Raw genomic sequence first — 26,801 nt, 5'->3', positions numbered from 1 at the left:
CTGCTGTTCTTCCCCTAATAGAGGACAAGCTGCAGCATTCTAAGTATGTATTCATTTACAGATTTTTCAAGTGGCTTTCTATGGTTGAATAACTTCATTTTGTAGGTAGTTTTAGTCAACTGGTGTTTTTTCTCTGAGTGAGTCTTTTGACTCATTACCTTCAGAAATTGTTCCTCTTCTTGTTTTTTCTTGGATTCTTGTCTTGTTTATTTGCAGTCTTGACTGAGTATTGAATAGGTGTTAGTTTTTTTCATAACGAGTTTTGGTACTTAAATGTAATTGAACTTATCTACTGGAGTCTTTTTAACAGATATATGGATGAAGAAGTGTTAGTAGCGTAAGTTGAGAAACAGATTAGGATCCTTCAAGTACTTCACTGAAACTTTTTTTTATAATGCTCTCTATAGAAACTTTGTTGATAGAAGTCTATATATCTGCAGATATCAATATCCTTGAATTGTGTGATTCTTTATAATACCCATACACAGAAGATAACATTGTAAGTGTTGTAATTACAAAGGGCTCTGCAGAGTGAAATGAGTTACTTATAGAGAGGTGGTTTTTGGAGCGGCACATGTGACTGCAACAGATCAGCAGCGATCAATTTCATCGTTTATTAGGTGGCCATTCTTTTGAATCATCAATCTGACATCAAGCCCTTCTATGCTTCTAAGTTTTCTTTGTCACTTCCTCACTTAGGTGGTATTTGCAAAGTCATTTGTTATCAAACATGTGAAATGTGGGTTCTCATCTCACTCCATGGTGTTCTGATGGCTGGCCATTTAATTTTACATTGCTGTAGGAATAACAAGTGCAAGTTGTTTTGTTAAGTCAAGTACTTAAAATACGCAAGCAGCTTCATTTGTTTTCTGTAAATCTCATTTCTCTTAAGGGAAATTATCCGAAGAAAAGCTGTTCAAGCTTTATATAAATTCTATCTCATTGCTCCTAACCAAGTTCAGCATATTCATGATAAGTTCCGGAAAGCCTTATGTGACAGGGATGCTGGAGTCATGGCTGCTTCTTTGCATATTTATCTTCAAATGATTAAGGTACGCAAAGAATTACAAGCGTAACTGAACTTAGGAGCTATTTGTATATAGATATATTTTATTTTAAACACACAGGGTACTGTACAGAAATTTTGCAGAAGAAACTTGCTTGTCATCGTTAGAAAAATTAATTTACGTGATTGGGTATCTGTGTTGTGCTTGTGCTAGCTCTCCATTTAACTTAACAGATCCACTTGTTGCAAGATCGGAATGCTCAGCATCATTGGCATTCATAGCCAGAGGATCTTCTAATTTCTACAGCGTGTTAAATGGTTTGCTGAAATCTGCTTACAAATTATTTTATTTTTTTTACTATTGCCTTCCAGTTACATTCACTCCCTTTGCAAATGTGTGAGGAAAAAAGTAGGTTTAAAGTAAAGAGCTTACAGGTGTTGTTGGATGAAAGTTTGATTTAAATAAATGAAACCATTAGTGTAGGTATTTTGTTCTTACTCCAGTTGTGGATTATTTTCACTTTTGAGGTGCTTTATCAAAATACTTGAATGGTATTTCTTTTCCATTATGTAGGAAAACTCATCTGGATATAAGGACTTGACTGGGAGTTTTGTAACCATCCTAAAGCAGGTAGTGGGAGGAAAGCTTCCTGTTGACTTCAACTATCACAGCGTGCCAGCACCATGGTTACAAATTCAGCTTTTAAGGATATTGGGGCTGTTAGGAAAAGATGATCAAAGGTAATCAGGTCTTGCTCTGTAATTAGTATTTTGAAGGCATGAACAATATAGTCATGGCCTGTACCTCAGAGACAGCTGTTTTGTTTAGTTGTTGGGTTTTTTTTCTAATAACAAAATTTCATTGTTGAACTACTTATACATTTGTCACCAGCCAATACAGTGAGCATATACCTTTTAAACTGCAAAATTAGTTTCTTAGCTTCTGGACTGGCTAAACAATTAATTATTGTCCAGTATGCTTGAAATATATTTTTGCTGGGACTTTGTTACTTGGTTACAAATCAACTGTGTGAAAAGCCAGAGAAAAGATAGTTTAAAAAGTGGTGTGATTTTTATGAGGACCTAGTTGTCTGTGATCCTTTTCCTGTTTTTAATATTTTATACATGCAGCAAGGGAAGGGTTTTTATTGTTGTGATACAGTAAATTTTTCTTCTGAAAGTGCAAATATCTTGTTAGATGCCATTTAGAAACATGTTATACAGCTCTTCCACTTTAAGGCAAATCTGTGGATACGAATAATTTGTGTTACGAATACTAGCATTTGAGCTGTTTGGCAAAATAAGACTACGTACTTGTTAGTGCTGCAAATAATTTAAAGTACTTTTTTTCTTGTTAAACAGGACAAGTGAATTGATGTATGATGTTCTAGATGAATCTTTAAGAAGAGCAGAGATAAATCATAACATTACATATGGTAGGTGATATTGTTTTATGTAACTATCAGTATTTGGAAAGATTGAAAATGTGAGTGGTTTGTTGTGCTGAAATACTTATGTGGTACTTTTGAAAAATCTAATTATATTCTTAATAAACAACTGTGTTCTTAAGTGTCCAACTAGTAAATCATAAAACAAGTGATACGTTGCTATTCAGCACAGTTTTTTATCATTGAAGCAAAATATTTTTATTTACTGGGAATTCATCTTGCCTCAAAAGCCTCTATCCTATGTTTGCATTGTCCTTGCCCTTAAATATGGAAAGTTGGCTTCTTTGTGAAAGCTGTAATTGAGCATTGCCTAAGTTGGGGAAAAAAAAAAGATAAAAGAAAAATCTTAGTAATACCGCTCTGTTTATTACAAATGCTTAGATCTGCTTGATGTCCTAAGAAAGGCAATAAAAAGGGTGTGAGTGACAGCATCAGTTCTTTACAGCTGTGTAAGGCTTTTTCTGTAGCCACAGTTAATAAAAATGACACTTCCAGAGTTCAGTGATAGTGCTGCCTGTGAAAAGGTGGTTTTAGCAAACATCTCAATTTTAAATTTCTAGAACATGGTAGAATGCTGTGTTAATTTCATTCTCTCCTCACTAGAGAAAACTGTATTTGTTGCTTGAACAGAGCAAAGGGAATAACTACGCTGTTCAGTTTTTTTTCTAATAAAACTTGAGCAATTTATTTGGATTTTCTCTGCCTTTCCCTCCCCAGGTCTTAATATGTTGCCAAACACCCATACCTGATGTTCTAGAACCCTACATTAATAGCTCTTTCACTAGCAAAAAAAGTCTAAGCCACGCTGTATTTTATTGTTAAAGTAAAGCCCCAGAGATGTTGGCAAAGTACCTTTGCTAATGGAGTGGAAAGAAAATTGTGACTTTGTCAAAAAACCCCAAAAAACAGTGGTGGGGAGGAAGTAGCAACTCTAGGAGATTTCAAGGTTGGAAGAACTTTAAGGACAGAAGGTTGTAATGCACAGCAGCAAAGGCTAATCAAAAATAAGTGTGTGCTAAAGGAGGTGGTCTTTCGTCATGTTTTTATTTATGTCAGTAGATGCTCTTCAGTTAAATTCAGTGGGAGTGGGACAACACTGCAGTTCCTTGATACAGTCAATGAACTCGTTTGCTTTTTAAAAATTTTGCATTATGGAGGCATTTAATACATATTAATTGCTTGTCTTTTCCCCTCCCCACAGCCATCTTGTTTGAATGTGTTCAAACAATTTATATGATTTATCCCAAACCTGAACTACTTGAAAAGGCTGCCAAGTGCATTGGAAAATTTGTTTTGTCACCTAAAATTAATTTGAAATATTTAGGTAAGAATACCTATTAAGCATCATTAAGATGTTTCTAATTTGGTCATAGTGGCATACATTCTCTTATATCACTTCCAATCACTTCTCTTCTAGGTTTAAAGGCTCTGACATATGTAGCAGGATCCTAATCTGGCACTTCAGCACCAGATGACAATAATTGAATGTCTGGACCATCCAGATCCCATTATTAAAAGGGAGGTCAGTGAATTTTTTAACATCAGAAATTAAGTTACTTTTTAAGATGGGAGACAAATTTTCTGAAGTAGTAGCATAAAAGGCATCTTACATGTCAATTCTGGTGGGAGAGCAGTTAAAAACTGTATTAATGTGACAAGCTCAGTACATAAGCAGTGTATTCCATTTAAGACTTGCAAATAAAGATAGTTGCTCGGTTTGGCATCACACGGAAGTGTTTCTGTTTCCCTGCTTCCCTTTTTTGAGTCATCAGAGCCAATTAAATGTTTTTTGCTTTCTTTCAGACTTTAGAGCTTCTTTATAGAATTACAAATGGACAGAATGTAATTGTCATAGTTCAGAAGATGCTTGACTACTTAAAAGAAAGCAAAGAAGAATATGCTGTCATCGACTTAGTTGGCAAAATAGCAGAACTAGCTGAGAAATATCCTTTTATTTTTCTTAAACTTTGGAGTCAGAGCTCAGGCAAATGTAGCATTTTTACCTTTCAAAATATCTTTCATGATCTTTTGAAGTAGGACGTTGTTACAGCTGTGCTTTCCACTCTTTCAAATGTATTTTTAAATTAAAACTTTGAGTCTTACAGCACTGCATGGAGTAATTGTGGGAGTGACTGTAATTGTGGGAGCGACCTTCCTGTCAGAGAACTCTTTGTTGCTGTATGGATTTTAAGACCAACACGCTTTCACAGAAATGAAGAAAAGATTCTTTAATTATGCCAAAAAGATGAAAGTGATGCTTAGGGATTTGGCCTATCGTGGACATTGCTGTTAGACTTGCTTTTGCCTGGTTTGCTTTATATATTCTTGTCTTATAATTTGATTTGTAAGCTCTTTATAACAGAGAGCTAGCTTGGCATCCTGATTGTACGCTGCTTTGCACAGGGTAGTGTACAAAAACCCCTGTGTTGCCATGCGGTGTGCAAAAATAAGAGATAATGTTTGTGTACTGTTGAAAAATCCTATTAAGTGTGCATTTTCAAGATTGGAGGGAAGGCAGAAGCTAACTTTAAATGTTTGCAAAGGCTGATCGAATTTTAAATATATAAAAAAGCGGTCTTGTTTTTCAGAAAGTCAACAGCAAAACACTGCTGAAAAGAACAGGTAGTCTGTTGTTGTTAGAGTGGTACTGGATAAAGAAACTTTAAAGGTTATGCTGGAAAGCTAGCATGGAACAAGTGCGAACTTGAAATAAAGTAGGACAGGTTTCCAGAGCTAAATCATTGTGTGAAAGTTTCTGTTCCTGCTGTGGGAAGTCTACTTAAACTCATTTTTCTCTCTATCATGCACAACTTAAGATGTATTGATTGACAAGCAAATTGCACATAGCAGGTAGTTGTTAAGATCATGCCTGAGCTTTTTCAACAGGGCAGTATCTTAAGACTTCTCTGCCCGATCAGCAGTTTTCCTGAAGTTTACAGGAGACATTTTACAAAAGATACGGGAGTATTTCCCCTTTTATTAGATTGAGCTGATATTTGACCATCAGGCCCCCAGCTTAGCAGGTAGTGCAAGATGGGTAGCTTCTTTGTGGAAAATTTGTTTCCTTAGGAAACACACTAAAAAAAGAAAGAAAAAGTTTTATCTTAGTGCTTCATTCCTTAACATCTGGACAAGTATGCTCCTGATAACGAGTGGTTCATCCAGACGATGAATGCTGTGTTTTCAGTGGGAGGCGATGTCGTGCATCCTGATATCCCAAACAACTTCCTGAGGTTGTTGGCTGAAGGTAACTCCTTGAATGGTTTGAAGAGTTAGACATATTCCTTGATCACCTGGTTTTTTGTCTTAAAATACACTTCAAAATATTTGGTGGGAGATGTTACTTGTGTTTTCAAGCAAAATACATATTGTTTTCTATCTAGGTTTTGATGACGGAGAAGAAGATGATCAGCTCCGGATGTATGCAGTACAATCTTATTTAGCATTACTTGAAGAGAAAGATGTATTATATCCACAGAAATTTCTTCAGGTTATGAATTGGGTACGTTAGACACATGGCCAAAATTTAATATGCACATATGAGGAAACTCAAAGGTGGTGATGTTTTTGATAAATGCTTTCAACTGATTTTATCCATGAATATTCTTTTTTTACTTGAAGTCAAGGTACTATGCTGAAATCTATTTTTAGTGACCTCTCTTGGTCCCCAAGGACTGCACAGTTTGTCATAGTTTGTGGAAAAGCTGACTTGATCTATTTAAGGCTGATGACTATTGGAAAGGCGTGAATCCAGCTGCATGCTGAGAGCCTTTCTGTCTGCTTCAGCAGTAGGCCAGATGTTGCTGGGAAATGCAGTTTTAGCCCTGCAGGTGACCGACCAAGTGCTGTGATGGTGTTACCTGGTACCTGGGTTAAGCTTCAGCTTCTGCCCAGGGAAAAGGCTGCAGTATGAACAAATCAGGTTTTGTAAGGGTCTAGTTGCTGTGTTTAGCTTCCTTCTCAAGACACCTATTTATTTTTTAAGAAACTAGAAGTTGGAGTCTGCTGAGGTAAACACAAATACTGTTTCCAGCCTTTGACATTTAAAACACAAAATGGTAAAGAAATAGTTTAAAACATGTTTAAATAATGGCTTCTTGAATGTGAGGTGGATTTTATTGACTCCTACATTCTAATTTCAAAACTTAAAGCCCTGCTCTGAGTGACTAAACACGTATTTTGTCTGTTCTTTGTGAACAGGTGTTAGGGGAATATTCTAGCCTTGTTACAGATGTTGATCCAGAAGTTATTTTGACAAAGCTACACAGCCTGCTGAAGAAGACCTTCGTTAGTTTGGAAACTAAAGTGTGGATAATGGCTGCAGTCACCAAGATAGCGTCACGTGCCTCCTCTTCAAAAACAGTTGACAAACTAATTCAAGAACTCAGCAACTCTCTAGATACCTGCATGAGGCAGTCTGCCTTTGAACTGAAGCATCTGTGTGAAGACAGAGCACTGATGAAAAACTTGCTTCCATTTAACGCGAGTTGCAATGACATGGTGGTAAGACTGCTGCTGTGTGTGTTTTTCGTGAACCTTTTTGTAGTTTGAGCATTGAATCTTTTGGTAAAAAAGTGTTTTCAAAATACACTCTATTTGACAGTTTTGACTGGTTTCAGTTTTAAGTCCACTTAAATGGAGATTTTGAAAACATACTACTTCAGGCATGATGTTCTATGCTGAAAGATAAAGAACCGTGGTGTTTAGTTGTTGAGTTGGAGTAGCTTTTAACAAAATTATGATTTCTTATGCTATTTTATCTTTGTTATCTTTTTTTTTTCCAGACAAGTTAGGCCTGCTTTAGTGATGTGGTATTGCTTTTTAATTAAAAGGGTTTGCCTCCTATTTAGAAATTACTGATGTTGACACTGAAATGTTCATAATAAATGATGGAAAATAGTATTCTGTATGATCTTAAAGGTTTTTTCCATCTGAAATGATTCTATGATTCCGGGGTTGATATTGGTGAGGTTTTTGAGGGGGGTGTCTTTTTTAATTCAGTATTTTCATATAACTAGGATCAGCCATTTTGGGAAAACTACCCTCTGCTCCTTTTTTTTTCTTTTCTTTTTTTTTTCTTCAAACAGAAGAGTTAAGTTACAAATCCCTAGCTCCAAGTTTCTTTCAACATTATTGCTTAACAGTTTGTGTTAGAACAGAAGCTTTACAGGTAGCTATGGGAGATGTGAGACACAAGATCCTGGTTTGGTGGTAAAACACAGTGTTCTTCGGTAACATCAGGCTCATGTATAGAAAATATTTCCATTGCTTTCTCGCTTCTGTTAATTCTGTGCAGGTAGATGCTTCCTTATCCTTTCTGGATGGGTTTGTGGCTGAGGGACTCGGTCGTGGTGCAGCACCATATAAGCCTCATCACCAGAGACAAGAGGAGAAACTTTCTCAGGAAAAAGGTGGCTCTTGGTTTGCTGCATTTACTAAATAGCTCATGAATTACCTGATAAGTATTAACAAACAATCTAAGTGTATGGTTAATATTATTTCATATAGTAATGTTACCTTAATACATCTATTGTCTGTAGACTTAGCTCAGCTCTACTTAAATTTTAGTTCCACATCTGTGTGGCTGGTATATATGTAACTTTTCATTTATCATAGGTTGCTGTTTTGCAGATGGGAATGTATCTCTGGTCTGTGGGATTTGAAGTCTATGGGGATTTATTAAAGTGAAAGCTAAGGGTTCCTGACTTTCCTATACTGAGCACTTAAGTCTCGACTGTGGAATTGTGGTTTCCGGTAATAACCATTATGAACTTATTTTATGACACAGATCTTACATTTCTTACCTAGTGTAGGGACAGATAAGACAGTAGTATGTGCTTTTATTTGTTTAAAAATATCCTAAACCTTTAGTGTATTTTTTTTATTTTTACTTTTTTTTTCCATAGGAATAGTAGTTTATAGCAAACCACATAAAGTTTTCTTTTAGAAACTTCTGAATAATTCACTTTAAGGTTGGAAAGCTTTTCAAAAACATTTCTCAGCTTTGCTTTACTGTTGAGGAATTAGCAAAATGAGTCTTGTACACTGCATTATCTACAACTAAATTACTATGTTTAAAAGATTATTTTGACAGTGCAGGTTAATGCGTACAATAAACAATATTGTCCATTTTCTTACGTGTGTAGCTTGGCAGAATTTAACGCTTTTCTGTAATAATTATAAATTGAGAGCATTACAGCTACAGCCTCCACTTTAAACCTTCTAGAAAATTCAAAATTTTGATGGAGAAATGTTGAACAAGGTCAAAGGTGTTGAAACTGAGAATGTTCTATACTGGTTTTTCCATGCATGTAAAGTCAAGTGAGGGATGCACTCTGCTGTATATGTGAGATTGAACTCGTAATTCTTTTTCATACTGAGGTGTTGAGGAGGAAATCAGTGGTCTTTACTGCTGAAGAACTTCCATTTCACACCCTGGTGTTTGCAGTGCTCTTACAATTTTGCAGGAAGCCACTGTAGAAACGAGATTATGAATTGCTGACTTTTCTCAGCAATCACAAGTACTGATTAGCATTTTCTACTGATTCATAAATATTCTAGGAGGTAAGATATAGGTGAGGTATGGAGTCCAATGAGTTTATTAGAATCCTGTCTTTATAGGTGACTAAACTTACGGGTTGGCAGACTTTTGATATCTTCGTGTGGATGCTGTTTATCACAAAGCCCCTTGGATCTCTCTTCCTTCTTGCTTCTTTACAGCATGGGACACTTCCTTAGCACTGCCTCCTCCTTTATTAGGAGACTTCTCACATCCCAGATGCCGAACAGCTTTCCCCTGCAGCTCTGCTGTGCTGGGAAGAAGAAAGTGTAAGGCTGGGGTGGAGATGAGGGAAGGGGACCTTGGCCCTTGATAGGTTCAGGGCTGCAAAGGAGAGTCTGCACTCTTCTTTCTGCCTGACAGTGACTGTTTATCTTATAGTCCAAAACAATTTAAAGAAGCTGCTGAGAGTATGTTTTGATTCATAAAGCATAGCCAAGATGGCTCATTCTGAATCCTCATTTGCAAGTCTTAGTGAGAATGATTTGTCACCCAAGGTGTCAGGTGTGTTTGCAAAGCAGACAGCGATACATGGACATAAGCTGTGGACTCAAAATGTTTTTAGTCTCATGAACAAATGGAAAAGCTCTTTTATTTACGTCCATACAGTACTGTCTACAAATACTAAGCATTGGCAGATGTTTGTGATGTGCTCTTAAGTCATTATTTCTGTTTAATTTCAGTATTTAAAACCAAATACTGAATTAATAATTTTAGATAAATCCTCTGTGTGTCTACAAAAACTGATTGAGAACAGAAGCATCCTTTTTTAATGAGGATAGGGTCCTGAATGTGAAGCCTGGGAAGTGCAGCAGTACAGCATGTCTATTTTCAGAAAATGGATTTTCTTTTTCCTTGTCTTTTTAAGCCTCATTGTAATTTTAAGATTCTGTCCGTCTTGCAGCTCTGAATTTTGAACCTTACGGATTGTCATTTGCTTCAAGTGTCTCCTCATCTGGTGTAACTGGCAGACAGTCCCCCACTGGTTTATCTTTTGGTTCAGATACGTCTGCTAATAGTGCCGAGACAGGACATAAGGAGTGAGTTAATTTGTGTTTGACTACATTTAAGTTTCTGTTCTTGTCAATGTTGTGTATCTTTGTGTCTTCATTGCATGAACTAAAAAGAACATGAGTTTCCAAGTTGAGTTTGGAAATCTCTGTCATGTGAGAAGGAAATCAGATCACATCTTCTTTGAAATAACTAGGAAAAAAGCTAATGCAGTTAGGTTTTCTTCAACTTTCTTCACTAACTGCAAATTAAGTGACAGCTAATGCAGTAAAATTGGGACAGTTACCCACTTATATGATTTCCGCCCCCCCTGGCTTCTTTCTTTTTCTTACAGGCTACACTTACTTTTTAGGGGTTTACAGTGATGTGCCTTTTAAGAAAACTTTTATTGAAAAGTGAGGCTAATATTTACAGTGTAAGATACTCTTTTAAGTTTTACAACACTGCAGATAAATTCCATGTCCATAGTTGCATGCAAATTAACAACTTCATTTGTACTCCAGTAAATTGATATGCAGGAAGTTTTTCAGATTCTTTAACCAGTTTTTGTATGAAATAAAAATACTTATATTGACTTCTTTTTTTTTTTTTTTTTTTTTTTAAGGAATCAGCAATCTAAATGTACTTAGGGATTCCCCGAATCTTCCTCCTGGGGAGAAACACATATGCCATGTTGCTTGTATTCACTTTTAAAAATTATTTGTATGCTTTGTAAATGTAACCTGAAACTCTTGGATGGAGTTATCACATGCAGTGTACCACTGACTACAGATTTCAAATGCAGACGTATTTTAGTTTTATACGTAGGACTATATAGCATAGTACAAGTTTGCATTTGCAGGGTGTTTTAAAAGAAGTGAATGACATTTCTAACATAGAAATTCATGCAGATATGTGTGTGCGTGTCAAGGTACCAAAGTTGTGAAGGGTGTTTAAAGCAGAGCATTGGCGTGTTTTTATTAGCATGATGTTCATATGGTTGATCCTGCTTTGTTTTGTTTGGCTTTTTAGGACAAACACTCTGAAACTTGAGGGAGTACGTAAACTGTGGGGAAAAGAAGGGTATCTTCCAAAGAAAGAAACCAATTTTTTTAGAAAATGAGGCACAAACTGTTTCTTGTGGCAGCTTATTAGTGGGACAAGCGGGTGATCCTCCTGTGCTGCAGTCTGAGCAAGTTGCCAGCCTCTCTGAGGAAGACAAAGAGAAGCAGCAGCTAGCATCAACTTTGTTCATTGGGCTGGGATCAAGTGCCGGTGTCAGTCTGGTAAGTAGTTCCTTCGACACTTGCCTCTGCATCATTGCAAAACTATTTGAAATTACTTTTGTAATATCATAATTTTCTAAGAACCTGAAGTGGATTGGATCCTAACTTGATGAAGCAACCTCTGGAGCACATCTGATTTGGTAACTAGAACTTCCCTGTACATACACATCGCACTTCAACTTTTAGTCTGTTTTCCCTCAACCCACCTTTGCAGAGCTGTTGCCAGTCGTTCGGCAGTAAGGCTAGGATTTGAGGCCCTACGTCAAGAACTTTTTTTTATTTATATGTGGTCATGTGCTAGCATTACCATACTAGCCAGCTCGGATCTTGCTATTTATCACTTGTTTAACCTGAAATGTTTACCTGTGCTTGCTTTTCATTTATGTTTTCTTACAGTCATTCTTGTATTACAGGCTAATCCAATACCCTGTAAGAAATACAACAAACACCTGTTACTGGATCCATTAAAATATTTGGAATCTATTTGTATTTGTCATCTGAATTGATTCCTTGGTCGTTATTTGTCCTTGCTCACTCTTTTCACGTTGATAATAGTAACACAGATGGTTGCTAGAAACTTACCCACCTCTTTTTTCCCTTTTTTCTTTTCAGATGGGGAAGGCGGACATAGCTACTCAGAAGTTCAAAAGAAAATCAAAGATAAATGAAACTCAAAATACTGAGGAGGTGTCAGACTTGCAAAACCGTTCGGCTTCGGGTTTTGGTCCCTTACTTGATACAGTACCTATTAACATGGACGACTGTGAGGAAAACATACACACAAGGTTAAGGAAAGCCTCCCTGTGTTCTTCAGATACTGCAGAAGATAATTTAGCATTTGAAACATATCAGTCCCTAAAAAAATCTGAACAGGATGACAGACTTGCAGATAGTAGGATGTCACAGCTGTCTTTGTTTGCTGATAGTAATATTGAAATTTTTCAGCCTCCTCCAAGTGCTCAATGTGAAAGTGCCAGTAAAACGCTGTTAGTCCCTTCCTTACCAGAAGAGCTAGAAGAGCTCACTCACTCTGAAGTAGCAGAACTTTGTCAGAATGATGCCTTGGTGCTCTTTTTGTGTAAGGTGTGGACAGATGACTCTATGTTGCTCACTGTTTTTGTTTCAAATAAAACCACTTCTGCACTTAATGCTGTGAACTTAGTGTTTGAAGAAGCAGAACATTTTCAGGTAAGAAACTTTATTTCCATTGTATTTCAAGTTCACTTGGAACTTCTTGCTTTCTGCATGCATTTAACTGCAGTCTTTGGTTTAAAGTAACAGCTGTGTCTTTTTCCCAAGTATTTCCTTAAAGCCTGTGGTGTGCCTGTTACAGACATCCTACCAGGTGGTTGAAAGAAATCTCAGTACTAAACTTAATGTCATTTGATATAGCATTTCATTTTTTAATTCACCTTGATTTTGTTTCCTGCTGCTTGCCTCTGTGTAATGAATATGTATGATTTTTCAGTTCTGAATTCAGCTGCTTCTTGGTGTTTAAGACTGAATACAAAGCTAAGCAGTTGTACTCAGAATGATAAGACTTGAGTTGCAAAAGAAATCATTGTGTAACTTTTTTTGGTCTGGGTATGATTATTGAGCTTGTGGATTCATTTGTACTTATCTGATAGGCAGCTATGAAACAGTTCCTTCCTTCACATATAATTTCTGTAAGCTTCCTTCAGGTTTTGGTGTGTTGCTGTTTAATTTGATTTTTTTGTGTTTTGTTTTGGCTTTTTCCCAAAGACATCAGTCATACTTCATTCTTGTTCTCGTGCATTCAGTTAATGGTGGAGAGGAGTCTGTCACTTTACTTTTTGACGTCAGGTGCATCTGGGATTTAACTATGGTTTGCAAAAAGCATGTGATAGTCTTGACTGATACTTCACTTAAATAATTGGAAAGGCTAGTTAGGAATTGCCTGTCAGCAGAACTGCCCATGAATTTTGCTGCAAGAAGCACAGAATTGTGAAACCTTGGAGACACTCAGCAAGTGATAACTGAATAAAGAAAATTAAGCAGGCTGCCCAGGGAAGTGGTGGTATGACCATCCCTGGAGGTATTTCAGAGACGTGTGGATGTGGTGCTCAGGACCATGGTTTAGTGGTGGACCTGGTGTTGCTAGGTTCATGGTTGGACTCGATGATCTTAAAGGTCTTTTCCAACCCAAATGATTCTATGATTCTGAGCAGAATTTTTCTTGTAGAACTGACTTAGTCAAGGAACTGCTAATTGGTTGTGAAGTCTGGTTATGAAGTCGCCTTCCTTCCCGTATCTGGCTTGAATCAAACCTGTTGTGACCGTGGTAGAAAGTAGGCGTCTTGTGTCTAGTTTTTCCTTGTAATTCTCTAAGTTTACACACAGACCACTGCCACAGGTAGAATCTGTGTAATTAGCTTGTTTGGAGAGACCAGGGACTGCTGAGTAATCATTATTTCTCAGCTTCATGCTTTTAGCATATAGCTTGGCATATGTTGCAGTGTTACTTGCTCTTGTATATTAGTTTATTCTGGGACTGACAGAATTCTGTCTCTCTGAGCAGTCCTGGTGGTGGGGAAGCCAACTGGCAGGAGATCAATTTCTCCATTTTGTTCATTCTCATAGAACTTTAGGAGATGCTAATGATGGATTTATCCTTGATGAGAGCTGAGGCGTGGCAGCTCTCTTCACTTGCCAAATAGTTCAAGGAAAGTGAATTGAAATAAAACAGTGCTTACACAACTTTATAGCTATATCTTTGCCACTTAGGTAAATGGACAGCAACAGTTACATTCTCTATTTCTTTTAAAAAATTATACAGATTTTGGAGAGTCTCACCTACCAGTTTCCTGTAATTGAAGCCCGAAGTGTGGAACATTGCCAGAAGAGTGTGTGGATGAACAAGATCTGTACCCAGGGAACTCTTTCTGGTTTTGTTAATTACCAGTCAGAGATGGAAACTTGCCTTGAATTTTCAGTAACTTTATCATTGTTGGACTTCATCAGGTAAATTAAATAAACTGCAGTTTTTAAAAATGCATGTGCTCAAGTAATAGACAAGCATGAGATGATTTGGATATTTATTATGAAAAACAAGGTTTTATCTTGAGCAGCTAATTTTAATCTAATTGATATGACTGTTAAAGATGGTAAATGGTTGTTTATACACTTACAAAAAAAGAGGCAAAGTTCCAGGAAGAAATCCCCTGAGAGTATTGACAGCAGTTGCAAGTTAGAATAGTTTTGAACTACAGAATGCATTTTGGAGGTGGCTGACAGAACTGAGTGAACAGAATGGCATGCTGTTTTAAAATATGTCATAACATAAACATGTCAGACTGAAGTAAGGGATTTGAATACAGGGACCTGTACGTTATGTGGAACTTCTGCAGGAGAAGAAAGCTCGTTCTTTGAATGTTGCGTTTATCTTAGGAGTAGAAAAAGCAAGCGTTCTTCTTCCAGTACATTTTTCTGTTTTATAGTGAAATCCACCTTGTTTTTCATAATAAAATATACCTCGCATTGAACTTGTTTAGTCTCTTTTAGTAGGCAAATATCTGAAGGCCATTCACTTTGGTCTTCCATTTATACAGAATGACATCTTTTTTTTTAAAATTTAGAAATCTGAAACAAGGAATAGAAACTTTTAAAAATGTTAAGCTGGGAAGTGGAGAGGTTTATCTAATTGCTTCCAGATATGATTGTTTGGGACACCAAATATATTCTCAATCAGGTAACTTCACTAAGGTATGTGGTGAACTTACTTCTAGGCCAATGGAAATGACTACAGAAGACTTTGGGAAGCTATGGCTATCTCTTTGCAATGATGTGAAGCAGAATATAAAAATGTCATCTTCTCAAGATTCGCTTTCAGCAGCTCTGAATACACTGCAACAGAAGCTGAAACTCTATATAGTTGACATTATAGGTGAGTGAAAGTATGCTGTAAAGTTTTTTTTGCAGCCTATTATCTATCCCAGGAAAAGAAGTGCATGGAAGCAAGTATCTTATACTTTAAGGCCGGGAACATTTAGGAGCATAGTAAATACTGAAGTGTCATCCTAGGACTTCATTTGCCTTACTCAAAGGGTCTGTGGGGAGGTTGATGTAAAGGTACAAGCGTACAGCAACTTGTTGTGCTGCGAGGAGTTTTGAATGGGACAAAAAATTAGGAATAAAGCTGTACGACAAATGGGAAGCTGGGATTGCGTGTAGGAGGCAGGATTTTTGGTGATGCACCAGAGAACGGGTGAGAGTAAAAGATCAGCAGCAGTGGAGTTTGAGAGAAAGATACAGGTTTTTTGTGATCTGTACTGTAGCTATTAATTGCTACTTCACTTTTTCTGTGGCCGCTCTTGTTTGAAGGTAATGAGGGAATTCTGGCATGCCGGCTGCTTCCATCTGTGCCCTGCCTGCTGCACTGTCGGACGCACTCAGGGATGCTGGCCCTGTGGTTCCGGTCGCCTTGCTCGACTCTTCCAGACGGTTTACTTTATCAGTGTCAAAAGGCAATGGAGGAATCCTAGTAACAATCGTGCCTGCCTTAATCTGTTTGTTGTATGAAGAGCAAATCAAAGATTTATACAGTTGCACAGATAATTACCAAAGTTAAATTAAGATACTGCTTCTTGGAAATATTAGAAGTTTTTTTTCCAGCTGGCATATGTCATGTGGGCTTGTGGGGAAAGAATGAATTGCGCCTAAATTACACCTGCAAAAACATGCTCAGGACTGTACAGTGACTAACAAGTAATCCATTAAAGTATTGTTACCTGTTTAAGTGAAATGAATATTTAATACTGTTGTAAATGACTGAAAGTATTTATTTTTATTATGCTGCTTTTATAGATGCCAACAATTATTCCTCATAGCAACTACTTAAATATTATTTTAAAGGGAACATTTTTCTGTTGTAGGGTCAGAATTGATCAGTTATCAGGATCATTAATTTTATTTTGATAATTTTTCTAAAGCTATTTTTGAGCACTGCTGGCAACAAGACCTGTGTTGGTGGTTGTGTAGAGTAGCTTATGTAGCAACAAATGCATATGTTGTAAATAGTTAAAAGATTTTAGTGAGAGACATGCTTCCCATGATCTTTTGCTATTTACTGTTTAAGTGGTAACATCTAAATAGGCTGTTGGTGGGGCAGGCAGGTGACGTTGTACGGAAGCACCTCCTGGGGGATGATCTAAGGCCCTTCAGGTTAGTTCCTGTCTGCACTTCTTCCTGCCCCGTTTCAGTGCCGTTCCCTTTCCCTGGGGTTCTGGGGCAGTCCCGGTCTGTTGGTGCGTGTCTGAAGGGGGAGTTTCACATGGGTCAGGTCTGAGGTGGCTGAGCTGGGGCAGCTGGCTGTGGACGTGTTGACTAGTGGACATGTTCACTGCACTCCAGTCAATCCTGGAAATGGAACCCAGCCAGAATCTCTGTCCGTGAAGAATCACATGGAGGAAACTTTCATTTATTTTTACTTCAAATTATTTATAGTCTCAGTATGACTCTTCAAACCTCTGACTTGCACAGATGGGGCTGTATTGTATGTGCATGGCGAGGAACTGCAGTAAGGCATAAGAGACCGAAATCAGAACAGAATACGTGGTGAATGGGTCTGTCTGGTTTGTCTCCTTTTCCTCCTGCAATAACCTCATAGTCTTGAAAGTCCAGCAGTCTTTATTTAGAATGAAAACTGTAATACCGTTTAATATTATTTATAACTGGTCATGCTTTTTATTTAAAAACATCAAAGGGTTGTACACAGGGTTCAGACATGGTATAAATGGATTCTACAGAGGAATTCTCTCCTCTGTGTTAATAGTAATAAGGAAATTCTTTGTTATGTTTCAGTGTTACTGATTCTCACCTGGTAAGCACTGGTTGTAAAAGAAAATAAAATATTCCGTTACTTTGCTAATGTTTTGGTAAATGTTCATGAAATCGTCATAAAAATGTTAATGTGCTGATAGTTTATTTTTATTTTGTCAAGCCACTTACATTATCACAAGTTTAATCATATAAGTAAAGCTTTTTTATTGCTGTTTCAGTACCCTCTTATTGAGGAATTTAAAGTGCACTGAACCTGTAAATATACTTAATGTTCTGCATACTTTATTGTTTACTTGGCACTTCAAGACAATTTATATAAATGAAAACTGATTTATAGTAGAATAATTTCCAGCAAACAATTTCCCTGCTGGTAAATCACTTGTGTTATGCAATTGGACTTTTGTAATCATATGAATTGTAATAGAAATATCTGTTTGTGGCCTATGCATTTAAACCATTTCAGCAATGAGATGCTCAAAGTCCTAGTGTTTAAGAAGAACAGCAAAAGACAACAATGCCTTCTATTGTTTATGTAATATTCTTTATAGCCTTTTTCACCATATGAATAGTATATGTTAAGCTGTCAATTTGCAGACTCGGAGAGTGTTATGGTAACATCACGTAAAGGAGTTTGTAGGCAATCGTACCTATGTCAGTCTTTATTTTTAGACTGCCCAGCAGTATTTTTCTTAATCACCTTAATCTATCATCTTTGCATTTCTTGTAGTTTAATAAAATTCACTTTCATTTAAAAAAAATAAATTAGCATGTTACTTGTCAGATATTCTGTGCTACCACATGGGGCAGTGCTTCTGCATATTAAGTTCTATTTTAATTGTTTCTCTTTGCATCTGAACAGTGATGAAGAATGTAACATTGCAGAAATCTGTTGGTGATTTCTCTGTCTTGCATGTCAGTTGGAGGTGTAAAAAGAGTGAAAGAGCATGTTTTAGATCTTTTGTGCAGGATTTGGTTTTAGGTGTCGCAGGAAACTTCAGCGTCTCTTGTATTCGTAGTTGACAGCAATTTTTTTGTGTAATGAGAACAGGAGTGTCAGCTACACTGCACTTCTGGCTGATGTGGGGAGCTTAGGCCCTTGAGAACCTCAGCAGTTCAGTTCTGGGAATCCTTCTAATCTTAATCCGTCGTCCAGTTTTTATGTAACTATACAAAGGAATATTCTTTCATCTAGTTCTGTACGGGAAAAATCCTTTAGCAAGTGTCTTCATCTTCTGTGGTGTTCCGATTTTTACCTTCCTTTGTGACTTACTAGATCTTGAAGGATTAACCAGTTTTCAGGGAACGGGAAATAAGGTGCATAGAAGCAGGCTAGAAAGAAGAGAGCACATAATCCAGTTAGCATGAGGAAGTTTACCTTCAAGTGGCAACCAGAGGCCAGTTGAAGTACGTACTGATCTTTCTGAACTGACATGTTAACAACGTTTTGAACTGAAGCCCAAGGTACCGGGAGGCACCACTGTCTTGCTGTGTGCTGTGGCAACTCGAGTTCTGGACATTTTGGAGTCAACAGACAGTGATTGCATTGGATCTATATTTCAGCTGTTTTCAGCTTCTGCTCACTTAGCCAAGTATTTCCAGGTATTTTTAGTGAAACAAATACTTGAGTAGGAAAATTGGTGGAAGTGCAACATGACTGTATGATGCAGTATATTTTCTTAAATATAGATCAAGACACCCATTGTGTTACATTACTTTTTGCTAGGTGTTCCCAGCCCCTTCTCATCCTGTAAGGACCCAAGAGAATGAATTTGTGCAGTGGATGGCACCATCTTGAGGTTTTACTCTACTTGTAAGTAGCTTATAGATTACATTGCCTGATGCTTCCTAAATATTGTACAGGTAGTTATCTCCTGTAGAGTCCTACTAGTAGGATAAGACACATGGATGTCTTTTTCTGGCATTTAGGTATGGAAAACGTAGAAGTAGACTTAAGTCACCCAGTTAAGACTTGCTTTTGCATTTCTGTTGCTGTGATGAGTTAATTGTGCTGTATTACCTCTTGGTTCTCTTCAGGGTCAGCTCTTTATATCCTTTCTGTGAGAATGTTTCTCTTACACAAGTAAGATTGCAAGTTCAGTGCAATGTACTGTTCTGTGGTACCTACACAATTCATTAGGATGCCAGAACTGGTCAGTCCCTTGAGAGTTTCTTGAACATTAACATTTTTCTCTTTATTACCTAAAGTTGGCAGTGATGAAGCCAAGAATATTGTGTCCTGCCATGATATGATTCATAAAATTATCCTGACAGCAGTGTTTTAACAGCAGTGTGGCTTGAAACCCCACTTAAGAAGATTGCTTTAAACTTTTATTTTAAGGTAGTTGGCAGTTTTCTCTATGTGCCAATCTTTAATTGCTTGCCACGTAATTGCTGAGTGAGTTGTTTGCAAATCCTGAGCTCTGTCAGCCAAAATGGTTTTCTTTTTCTGGGAATAAGGATAGGAGAATATATGCTGCTGTTGTTAAAACATTCTGGTAGGTTCTAGCAGCTCTGTGTTTAGGGCAGGGATCTGAAATCTGTCAGCGTGTGTCTTCTATCTAACTTAAATCACATTTAGCTAAACTGAGCTAAATACATCACGGAAAACCTGCAAGACGGTGTTTGGTGGAGAGCTGGATCTCAGCGTGTTACAGCTGCTCTGGCCCTGACGGGGACTGCCCGGGCATCCCGCAGGCACCGCTCGGGCTGAGCCTGGGGCCCGACTGGGACCCGAAGGCCAGAAGTTGGTGCCGTTTCCTACACGTGGCTTTTGAGGGAGTTTCTGAGCCTGGAGACTGAACCGTGCTACTGAGCACATTGAGTCAGCGTTTGTTAGCCCAAGTGCTTGAGACCTTTGTGGAAAACCAGAAATTTCTATTGCTGCTGGCGCATGTTTGTGTTGCGTGTGTGAGGTAAAACAGAAATGTGGGTTTCCAGTTTTATTTTAAACCCTTAAAACTGCCCATCTACCTCCCACTTCTGACAATGAGATTTTGTGAAGGTAGAGCATTAAGGCTGCAGAAGTTGAAGGTGACAAAGCTTAGATTACATGAATTCCTTCCTCTTACTGCTTAATTTCTGTTGACATTGGGTGGTAGAACAAATAAATCAAAAAGGAAACAAAAAGGGCAGTAATCACACATTTTTAATCCACAAATATGATAATACATCATATACTTAAGGTGACCTGAACATTGCCCACATTTTAGCAATGTTACTACATACCAGTCTACCAGTACAAAAGTAAACAATGAATATACAGGATATGCAAGTATGAGGAATACTTGAAAACATTCTCTTTCCTTAAGGCTACTCAGATTTATAAATAAAAGAACAGATGTTCAGCTGGTGTGTCTAAAATACCAGAATCTGAATATTGATACTTGCAACACACAAAAAGAAAGTCACAGATACAGGATATCCCTTTCCTTCGGACATCTTGAATGTTGAATAATCTCTTTTTCTGGCTTCAGAAAAAAAAGAAATTTGCCACAAGTGAAACAAACACACAAATTCTGATGTGTGCACTGGGACAGGAGTGTTGGATACAATAAATACTGTTCAAAAGCATCAACTGACACGTACGTGCTTGGAAAAGACGCAGCTAATGGTGCAGGGGAATATGGCTCTGCAAGTGGCTAAACCTGCAACCCCCAGTGTTGGTGTTCTGCTACTGTGCTGTGGTGCAAAGGAATTGTCCACCTTCACTGCTACGAAATGTGCTTCTTACGGTGAAGGGAAGTATGTGGGGAAAACAAACTGCTCTGCTCCTGTTTTGTGCTGCCATTTTTACTGTGCTCCAAAATGTGCTCTCCTGGGAACACTAAAAATCCATCCAGCCCAACCCAAGTGAATACGTCATCTGGGTGTGTGCATTCTCAACTATATATTGGTGTAATAGTCAAAATTATTGCAAGAGTTAAAATATAATTATTCTGGGGTGACGAAAGACAGAATAAAGTTTTGAACAGTTTACCACCCTAGTATTTAAGAGTTTAAATGAGAAACATCAGGGGTTTTTTATCCTACAGTAATGAGTGATCAGCACTGGAATTTTCCTTAGAGAGGAATGGCTTTCAAATATATTTTCTTATCTTTGCCAATTTTTCGTATCACATATGCTAGAGATGAAGGCTTTATCTCTGGGGTTGTCTATCTGTGTCAACTGAAAGGAGATGGTTCCTGATAACTGAAGTGTCAGTAGATAGAGGTGAGTCTGGAGGATGTGATGTAGAGGGCAAGGAGAGGAGAGATCTTCAAAAAATACTTCCTTTACTTCGAGTCGGTCAGCACGTATGCACCTGCACGATTCTGCCAGTGGCAAGCTGGCTTATCTGCTCTGCACCTGTTCTCCCTTGCTCCTAACAAAACTGCATAGAAGCAAAATGTTTTCACTTTGAAGACATCTGTATGTTTTGTTTGGAAAAGGAAAAAAAAAAACCACCTGAAAACATTCTGAACAAAAAATCAGTCACGAAGCTAACCAGAGTCACCGAGACTGTTCTCTTAAGACTCCTGTGGCTGTACCGCAGGGCAAGCGTAGTGGGTGGCGTTCCTTTTTCGTCACACCTCTTTTACTGTAGGCACAAATTAACACCATGGATATGTTAAACCGAGAGCTTTATCTAGGCTGAATTTTCAGGTTAGGGGATGTAAATGTTGCTTTGTCACTCACTGGTGTCTCAGTGGTGCTCCTCTTCACAAGTGCGATTTCAAACTCTTCACAGAGAATATTTTGTTCTGTCAGGCAAAACAGTTAAGAGCACGAAGAGCAGCACAGCCTTCAGCCTGAACCCGTCTGCTGTGGCCAAATACACAAACCCTGGGAGTGGGAAAACTGATGTACTACTTCGCCTCGTTTTCTGGTTACCGGTGAGCTTGAGCCACTGAGCTCCTTTTCAAAATGAAACTGAAAACTTTTCTCTGTTAATGGCAGGTACAAACCAAAACTCCTTAACAAAAGTATTGCTTCATAGAGCATTTCTTTAAATCTTCTCCCACTTCTACTCCCATTATTTGTTATTTTCGTCTTAAATACCACATACAATGAGAGATGCCTTCTCATATTGATTCCTTATGCTTTTGAAAGGAGTGAGCTCCATCCGTTACAGCCCTACTTTCTGTTTAGGCTTTTTCAGTTAGTGTAGAAATAATAAAAACAAACGCACCAGGAGCTTGGGGGTAAATTCCATGCGTAGCTCTCTTGCTTCCACCTGTCTGTTTTTACATAGCTGTGCATCTGAGTTTACTTTTTTTCACCTGTTCAGCCTTGAACACACAGCTAGTCGTACAGCAGTCTGTTTCTGAGCAATATGTATCAGCAGCCTTGTTCACTTCACTCCTTGGAAAAGACTTGAGTTATCTGAACAAAACATGAAAACTGATAGCTTTCTGATTTAAGTTTTCCATTTCATCATGAGCCTGGTGAGCAGTTTTCTGGACCCAGCCGGAGACTGCAGTGGGCGAGCAGTGGGAAGGAAGCTCACTTGCTCACCACGGCTCATGAAGGGTGGCCAGTTGCAGAGAGTTTTTGGTTGGTTTCTTTGTTTTGGACATAGTTTCAAAGGACCTTCTCGTCAAGTAGTTTGTTGATGCCATCGCAGATCTTTTTGAGGTATGGCCGACAGTCCCCATCGAGACTGTACAGGGCAGTTAGAAATTCCACATCTGCAAAGTGATTGAAGACGTGGTTGATGCGCCCGTGGGATCTTGGTGTCAGGTGTCGATCTACTAGTTCATGCACAAGGTCTTTACATTCATTCAGAAGTTCTGCAAGAACATTTCTGTCAAAAGTGTATTCTACCTCGTAGAAACTGACGATTGTCATGGCAGTTTGATTCAGCTTCTTCCTGAACTTGTCTACTATTTCCATCTCTTCTTGATTGAACTGATTATTTCGATAGAGGATTCCGATTTTTATTGCCACTTTAATCAGGTCTTTCATAATTTTATGAGCTTCCTTTTTGTTTCTTGTGTGTTCCTTCGTTACTTTGTACAGCTCATCGAAGATTTCGCTGCTCGTGTCATCGATGAGCATGTTAGCCATGGTTTTGGTTGCCATTTTACTCAGGATCTTTTTCTGGGCTTGCAGTGCGAGATTTTTGGAACTGAAACAATCAGGACCTGTTTCAGGATAGCAGAGAAAAGGGTAAATGTTAATTTTATTTGGTGAGTAACATTCAAAATCAGTTAACAAAAGGAGTACATGTGTGCTTAAGTGAAATGTTTCATGTATCAGTGTTCATTACACATAGTCACGACTGCAGAACCAGGAACGCTCCCATCGGGGTATTTCTGTGTATCCTTGGTGTCTCAGACAATCCTCTTTCAGGTCTTGCTGTCACTGAGGTTTTTTTGCTTAGACATTAAGAACAGACTATTCAGACAGGGGATATCTATGCTGGTTCTTTGCTAGTTTTTTAATTTTGATGTTCAATATTAAAGCTTTCTTGGTAGAGAGATCCGTCGAGATGCCGTAGTTTTTAAATAATAAAGAAGCTATCAGAGACAAGCAAAATGAGATACTGACCACAAATGCAGGAACCTAGAAGAGTTAAGCCTTTGGTCATTGGGAGGCGCTGTTGTTCCACCGTTAGACTAAGCATCTCAAGGGCTAATAAAAGCGCATTCGTAAGCATGGATTTATTTTGCTTTAATGTCTAGTAACGACACCTTTCCTATTTGTTATCAATTTGCAGAATTGTAGAATGTGTTTTTTGTAATGCGTTGTTGCTTCAGTGCATGCGATTCCTACCAGAGGAAAACACCTGAGCTATTTGCTCTATGTTTATCAAAGAAATAACATTGGATTTTTTTTTTTCTTTTATGCATCTGTGCAAATTTCACTCAAACTCCTATAATTATCGGTAGAGATTCAGTTGACCTTCCTCTGTTTTCCACATTTATGCTCTTTTTTAACTTCCCCTATATATGGACAAAGTAAAGGGAATGGAATGATTTAATACGAAATAATCATCCAGTTTAATATTAGGGTAGCAAAGTCTCTTTTGGATCAAAGGGCATTTTATCGTTGTAGCCAAATGGTGAAGAGCGTGTGTGTGTGTGTACTGGGGCTCACAGCCAGTGAGGTCAGGGCTGAGTGGCGTCTGTGGTACAAGTCGCCTTCCTCGCCTTCCCCTCTCGTCTCCTGTGGGTATTTGCTCACCCAGAGGAGGTGCCCATCTTTCCCTGCCCGCAGGGACCTCGCTCTGCTCTCGGGTAGACCAGAGCCGTCACTGGTGTGAGGGGGATGGAGGTAAGTGTGCTTCACCACCTGCTGGGAAATCAAACCACTAGGGGATTAGAAAGAGCAATAAAAATCAAGGTTTCCAGTGCTGATCTGATTTTGGAGCCTGCGTGGGTCTCAGGCTGGTTGGGGGAGCTCCAGAGGCCCCTTCCAGCCTCCCGCACACGAATGCTGTCACCTCGCTGCGCAGCTGTCTTCTGTCCTGTTTTTGGTGCCATCTGACCCACGGCCTCGCTCGTGCTGCCGCCGGCTCACTGCAGCCTCTGCTTCCTCCCCGTGCTCCTTACACCCTCACATGAGGAAAAAGGGGTGTTGGGTGTCAGTGCTCACTTCGAATAAGTAACACTCCAAATTTAAACAGTCTTCTGTTTAAATCCTATTTTTGAAGTTGTCATCTTTCTCTGTGTGCCACAGCTGTACTACTGAGCAATATGGAAGAGTAACATTTAATTTCAACTGAACCACCACCTGGAAAAAATAATTCAATGTGCTTAAAAGAATTGCCTGTCATTTGGAGAGAAAACTGTGGGGCTGAGCTGCTGACTGGAGGAAATAGAAAAACTGTGATTTAATCTAGAAATGATAAAACCAGGATGAAAGCATTCTTTCACTTAGCAGCACGTGGGTATATAAATAGTATCCATGATGAATAATTATGTGCGTTTGACACAGTAAAATGGAACATTAATATTAGTGTCTGTTTCTGTGGAAAGTGTTTGCTGCTAATCAAGTGGATGCAGTTGTTCAATATCTGTTTGGATCAAAACCTGAAAGTAATTGCAGGAGATTTAAAAAATATTCATTTTACTACCGTTCATGACAATTTAGCCCTTGTGCCATTCTCATGAGGTGAGAGCCCAGTTGGCTCCCGTCACGCTCGGCTCTGCCGCAGGGAGAGCTTTGCAGAGCTGTTGCAATTCTGTGGCTCGAAGCAAAGCCAGCGGTCGTGGCTCACCGAAAGAGGTGGGTAGCAATGTACTGCATCCCCATCGCATGCCGTACGTGTGAAGTCCTGGCTCTTACCCACAAAACTGAACAGAGCTCAATCTTCAAATATGGGCACCCCTGGGCTTGGTACCTCAAATGATGATGACACAGTTCCTAGCGAAAGGTGCAAGCTAGGAAATGGGCAGCGCAGCCAGAGAGCATTGGGCTGAGTTTAACTCAATGTTAAGGCTGGAGTGGTTTTCCATGGCAAGTCCCACGTGTGGGATCTTCTATTTAACAGCATGAGACTGAGCTCCGTCTCATCCTTCTAAAAGTAAAATAAAATAAATCCATTATTACACTGGAGCTGCAAAGTTTTCTCTAGAAGCTGTATTCCTGTTTCCTCTATCTCCTTAGCAGGTGCTAATGCTTCGTGCTCTCCCTCTTCTCATTTCTCTTGCTCTCTTCTGCTCAAACCAAGACTCAGTTTCAGCCTCCTATCCCTGTTGTGGCTCCCTTGACCACTTCATGCTGTCCTGTCCCACCGTGGCATCTCCGGCACCTAAGCTGTGCCAGCCATGAGTGCTCAGAGTCCTTGGAAACCAGACAGATCCAAATATTTTGTGCACACGCTTTTCCTCCACCTCCTTCCATGATTTGTGCTGCTCCGTGTACTATCAAATGTGTAATAGCTGGTAATTAGTTTCACCGCTGTGACTGCCCTGGGCTCTCTCCCAGTCAACTGTACCAAGCAGACAAGGTCCCTGTGGGGAAGGGCAGTGCTTTCTGGGGACATGAGACGAGCCTGTGCGCTGTAGCATACTGGGGTGCTCTGGGAGCACTTGCTAAGGGCTGTGCTCAGCTTTGCTTAAATTCGGGGCCTGCACAGTTTTACAGCAGTGTATACTGGAAGAAGAAAGAGAGATTGTTTGGATTCCTGCCTCCAAAAATCACGTAGCGCTCAGACACCAAGGTGACGCCTTGCCTTTCAAAGATCACTTGTGGTTAGCCACATGATTAAATTCAGGCTTTCATGGGGACTGCAGGTTTACTGTGGCAGTCTTTTCTTACTGCAGCACATTGCTCGTTACACAAACTACAACATCTTTGCCTCCTACACACAGCAATTCTATTTTCTGCTTGCTTTCATACAGCAAAACAAATCAGTAACAACATTATAGATGCTATTAGCTTTCAGGAACATTACACCAAAGCTAAAAATGAAAGGCCAACCTCTGAGCATACTGCTTTGCAGGGTAATGATCAGCTTCCATTACGGAAAGTCTGACATCTTAGTTTTTACTAAAGTAAGGACCAGTTCTGCCTTCAGATCTGGGCTCTCTCTCTGCCATCTGCAGAGCTGTGTATGATAAAAGCTATTAATAAAGCCCCTTGCGATGGGATTGATCCCATAGCAATCTTCCATCCTTCAAAAAGTGCAACTCATCAGAGCTGTATTTCCACAGCAGTGCTACCCGAGGAGGGACGGGCGCGTGCCCAGCGGCAGGCGGGACGAAGGGGAGAGAAGGGGAGAGGCCGC

At 38.9% G+C, this 26,801-nt stretch overlaps 2 protein-coding genes across 2 annotated transcripts in view; one reads left to right on the top strand and one right to left on the bottom strand.

The window, feature by feature from the left end:
- AP4E1 (adaptor-related protein complex 4, epsilon 1 subunit) overlaps window positions 1–15,791 on the top strand; it is a 20,448-nt gene extending 4,657 nt beyond the window's left edge. The window contains 19 exon segments of the mRNA XM_009874945.1: window positions 1–43; window positions 893–1,052; window positions 1,581–1,747; window positions 2,369–2,442; window positions 3,656–3,778; window positions 3,872–3,893; window positions 3,895–3,976; window positions 4,258–4,395; window positions 5,587–5,701; window positions 5,838–5,956; window positions 6,655–6,957; window positions 7,751–7,865; window positions 9,918–10,053; window positions 11,036–11,107; window positions 11,109–11,289; window positions 11,902–12,477; window positions 14,087–14,271; window positions 15,036–15,193; window positions 15,631–15,791. The exon segment at window positions 1–43 is cut by the window's left edge and continues 10 nt beyond it. Coding sequence (XP_009873247.1) covers window positions 1–43; window positions 893–1,052; window positions 1,581–1,747; window positions 2,369–2,442; window positions 3,656–3,778; window positions 3,872–3,893; window positions 3,895–3,976; window positions 4,258–4,395; window positions 5,587–5,701; window positions 5,838–5,956; window positions 6,655–6,957; window positions 7,751–7,865; window positions 9,918–10,053; window positions 11,036–11,107; window positions 11,109–11,289; window positions 11,902–12,477; window positions 14,087–14,271; window positions 15,036–15,193; window positions 15,631–15,791 — 2,930 coding nt within the window.
- A 6,828-nt stretch (window positions 15,792–22,619) lies between these two features.
- TNFAIP8L3 (tumor necrosis factor, alpha-induced protein 8-like 3) lies at window positions 22,620–23,208 on the bottom strand. Its single transcript, XM_009874944.1, has one exon. It carries the CDS (start codon window positions 23,147–23,149, stop codon window positions 22,649–22,651), a length of 501 nt encoding a protein of 166 aa, XP_009873246.1. The 5' UTR covers window positions 23,150–23,208; the 3' UTR covers window positions 22,620–22,648.
- Between the last annotated feature and the right edge of the window lie 3,593 nt (window positions 23,209–26,801).

This window comes from Apaloderma vittatum, unplaced genomic scaffold (assembly GCF_000703405.1).
Source record: "Apaloderma vittatum isolate BGI_N311 unplaced genomic scaffold, ASM70340v1 scaffold35428, whole genome shotgun sequence".
Lineage (NCBI taxonomy): Eukaryota > Metazoa > Chordata > Aves > Trogoniformes > Trogonidae > Apaloderma > Apaloderma vittatum.
This window is presented reverse-complemented; position numbering and strand designations above follow the sequence as displayed.

Excerpts from the sequence above, each read along its gene's own strand:
- TNFAIP8L3 (XM_009874944.1), bottom strand. The coding sequence starts at position 23,149 with ATGGCAACCAAAACCATGGCTAACATGCTCATCGATGACACGAGCAGC.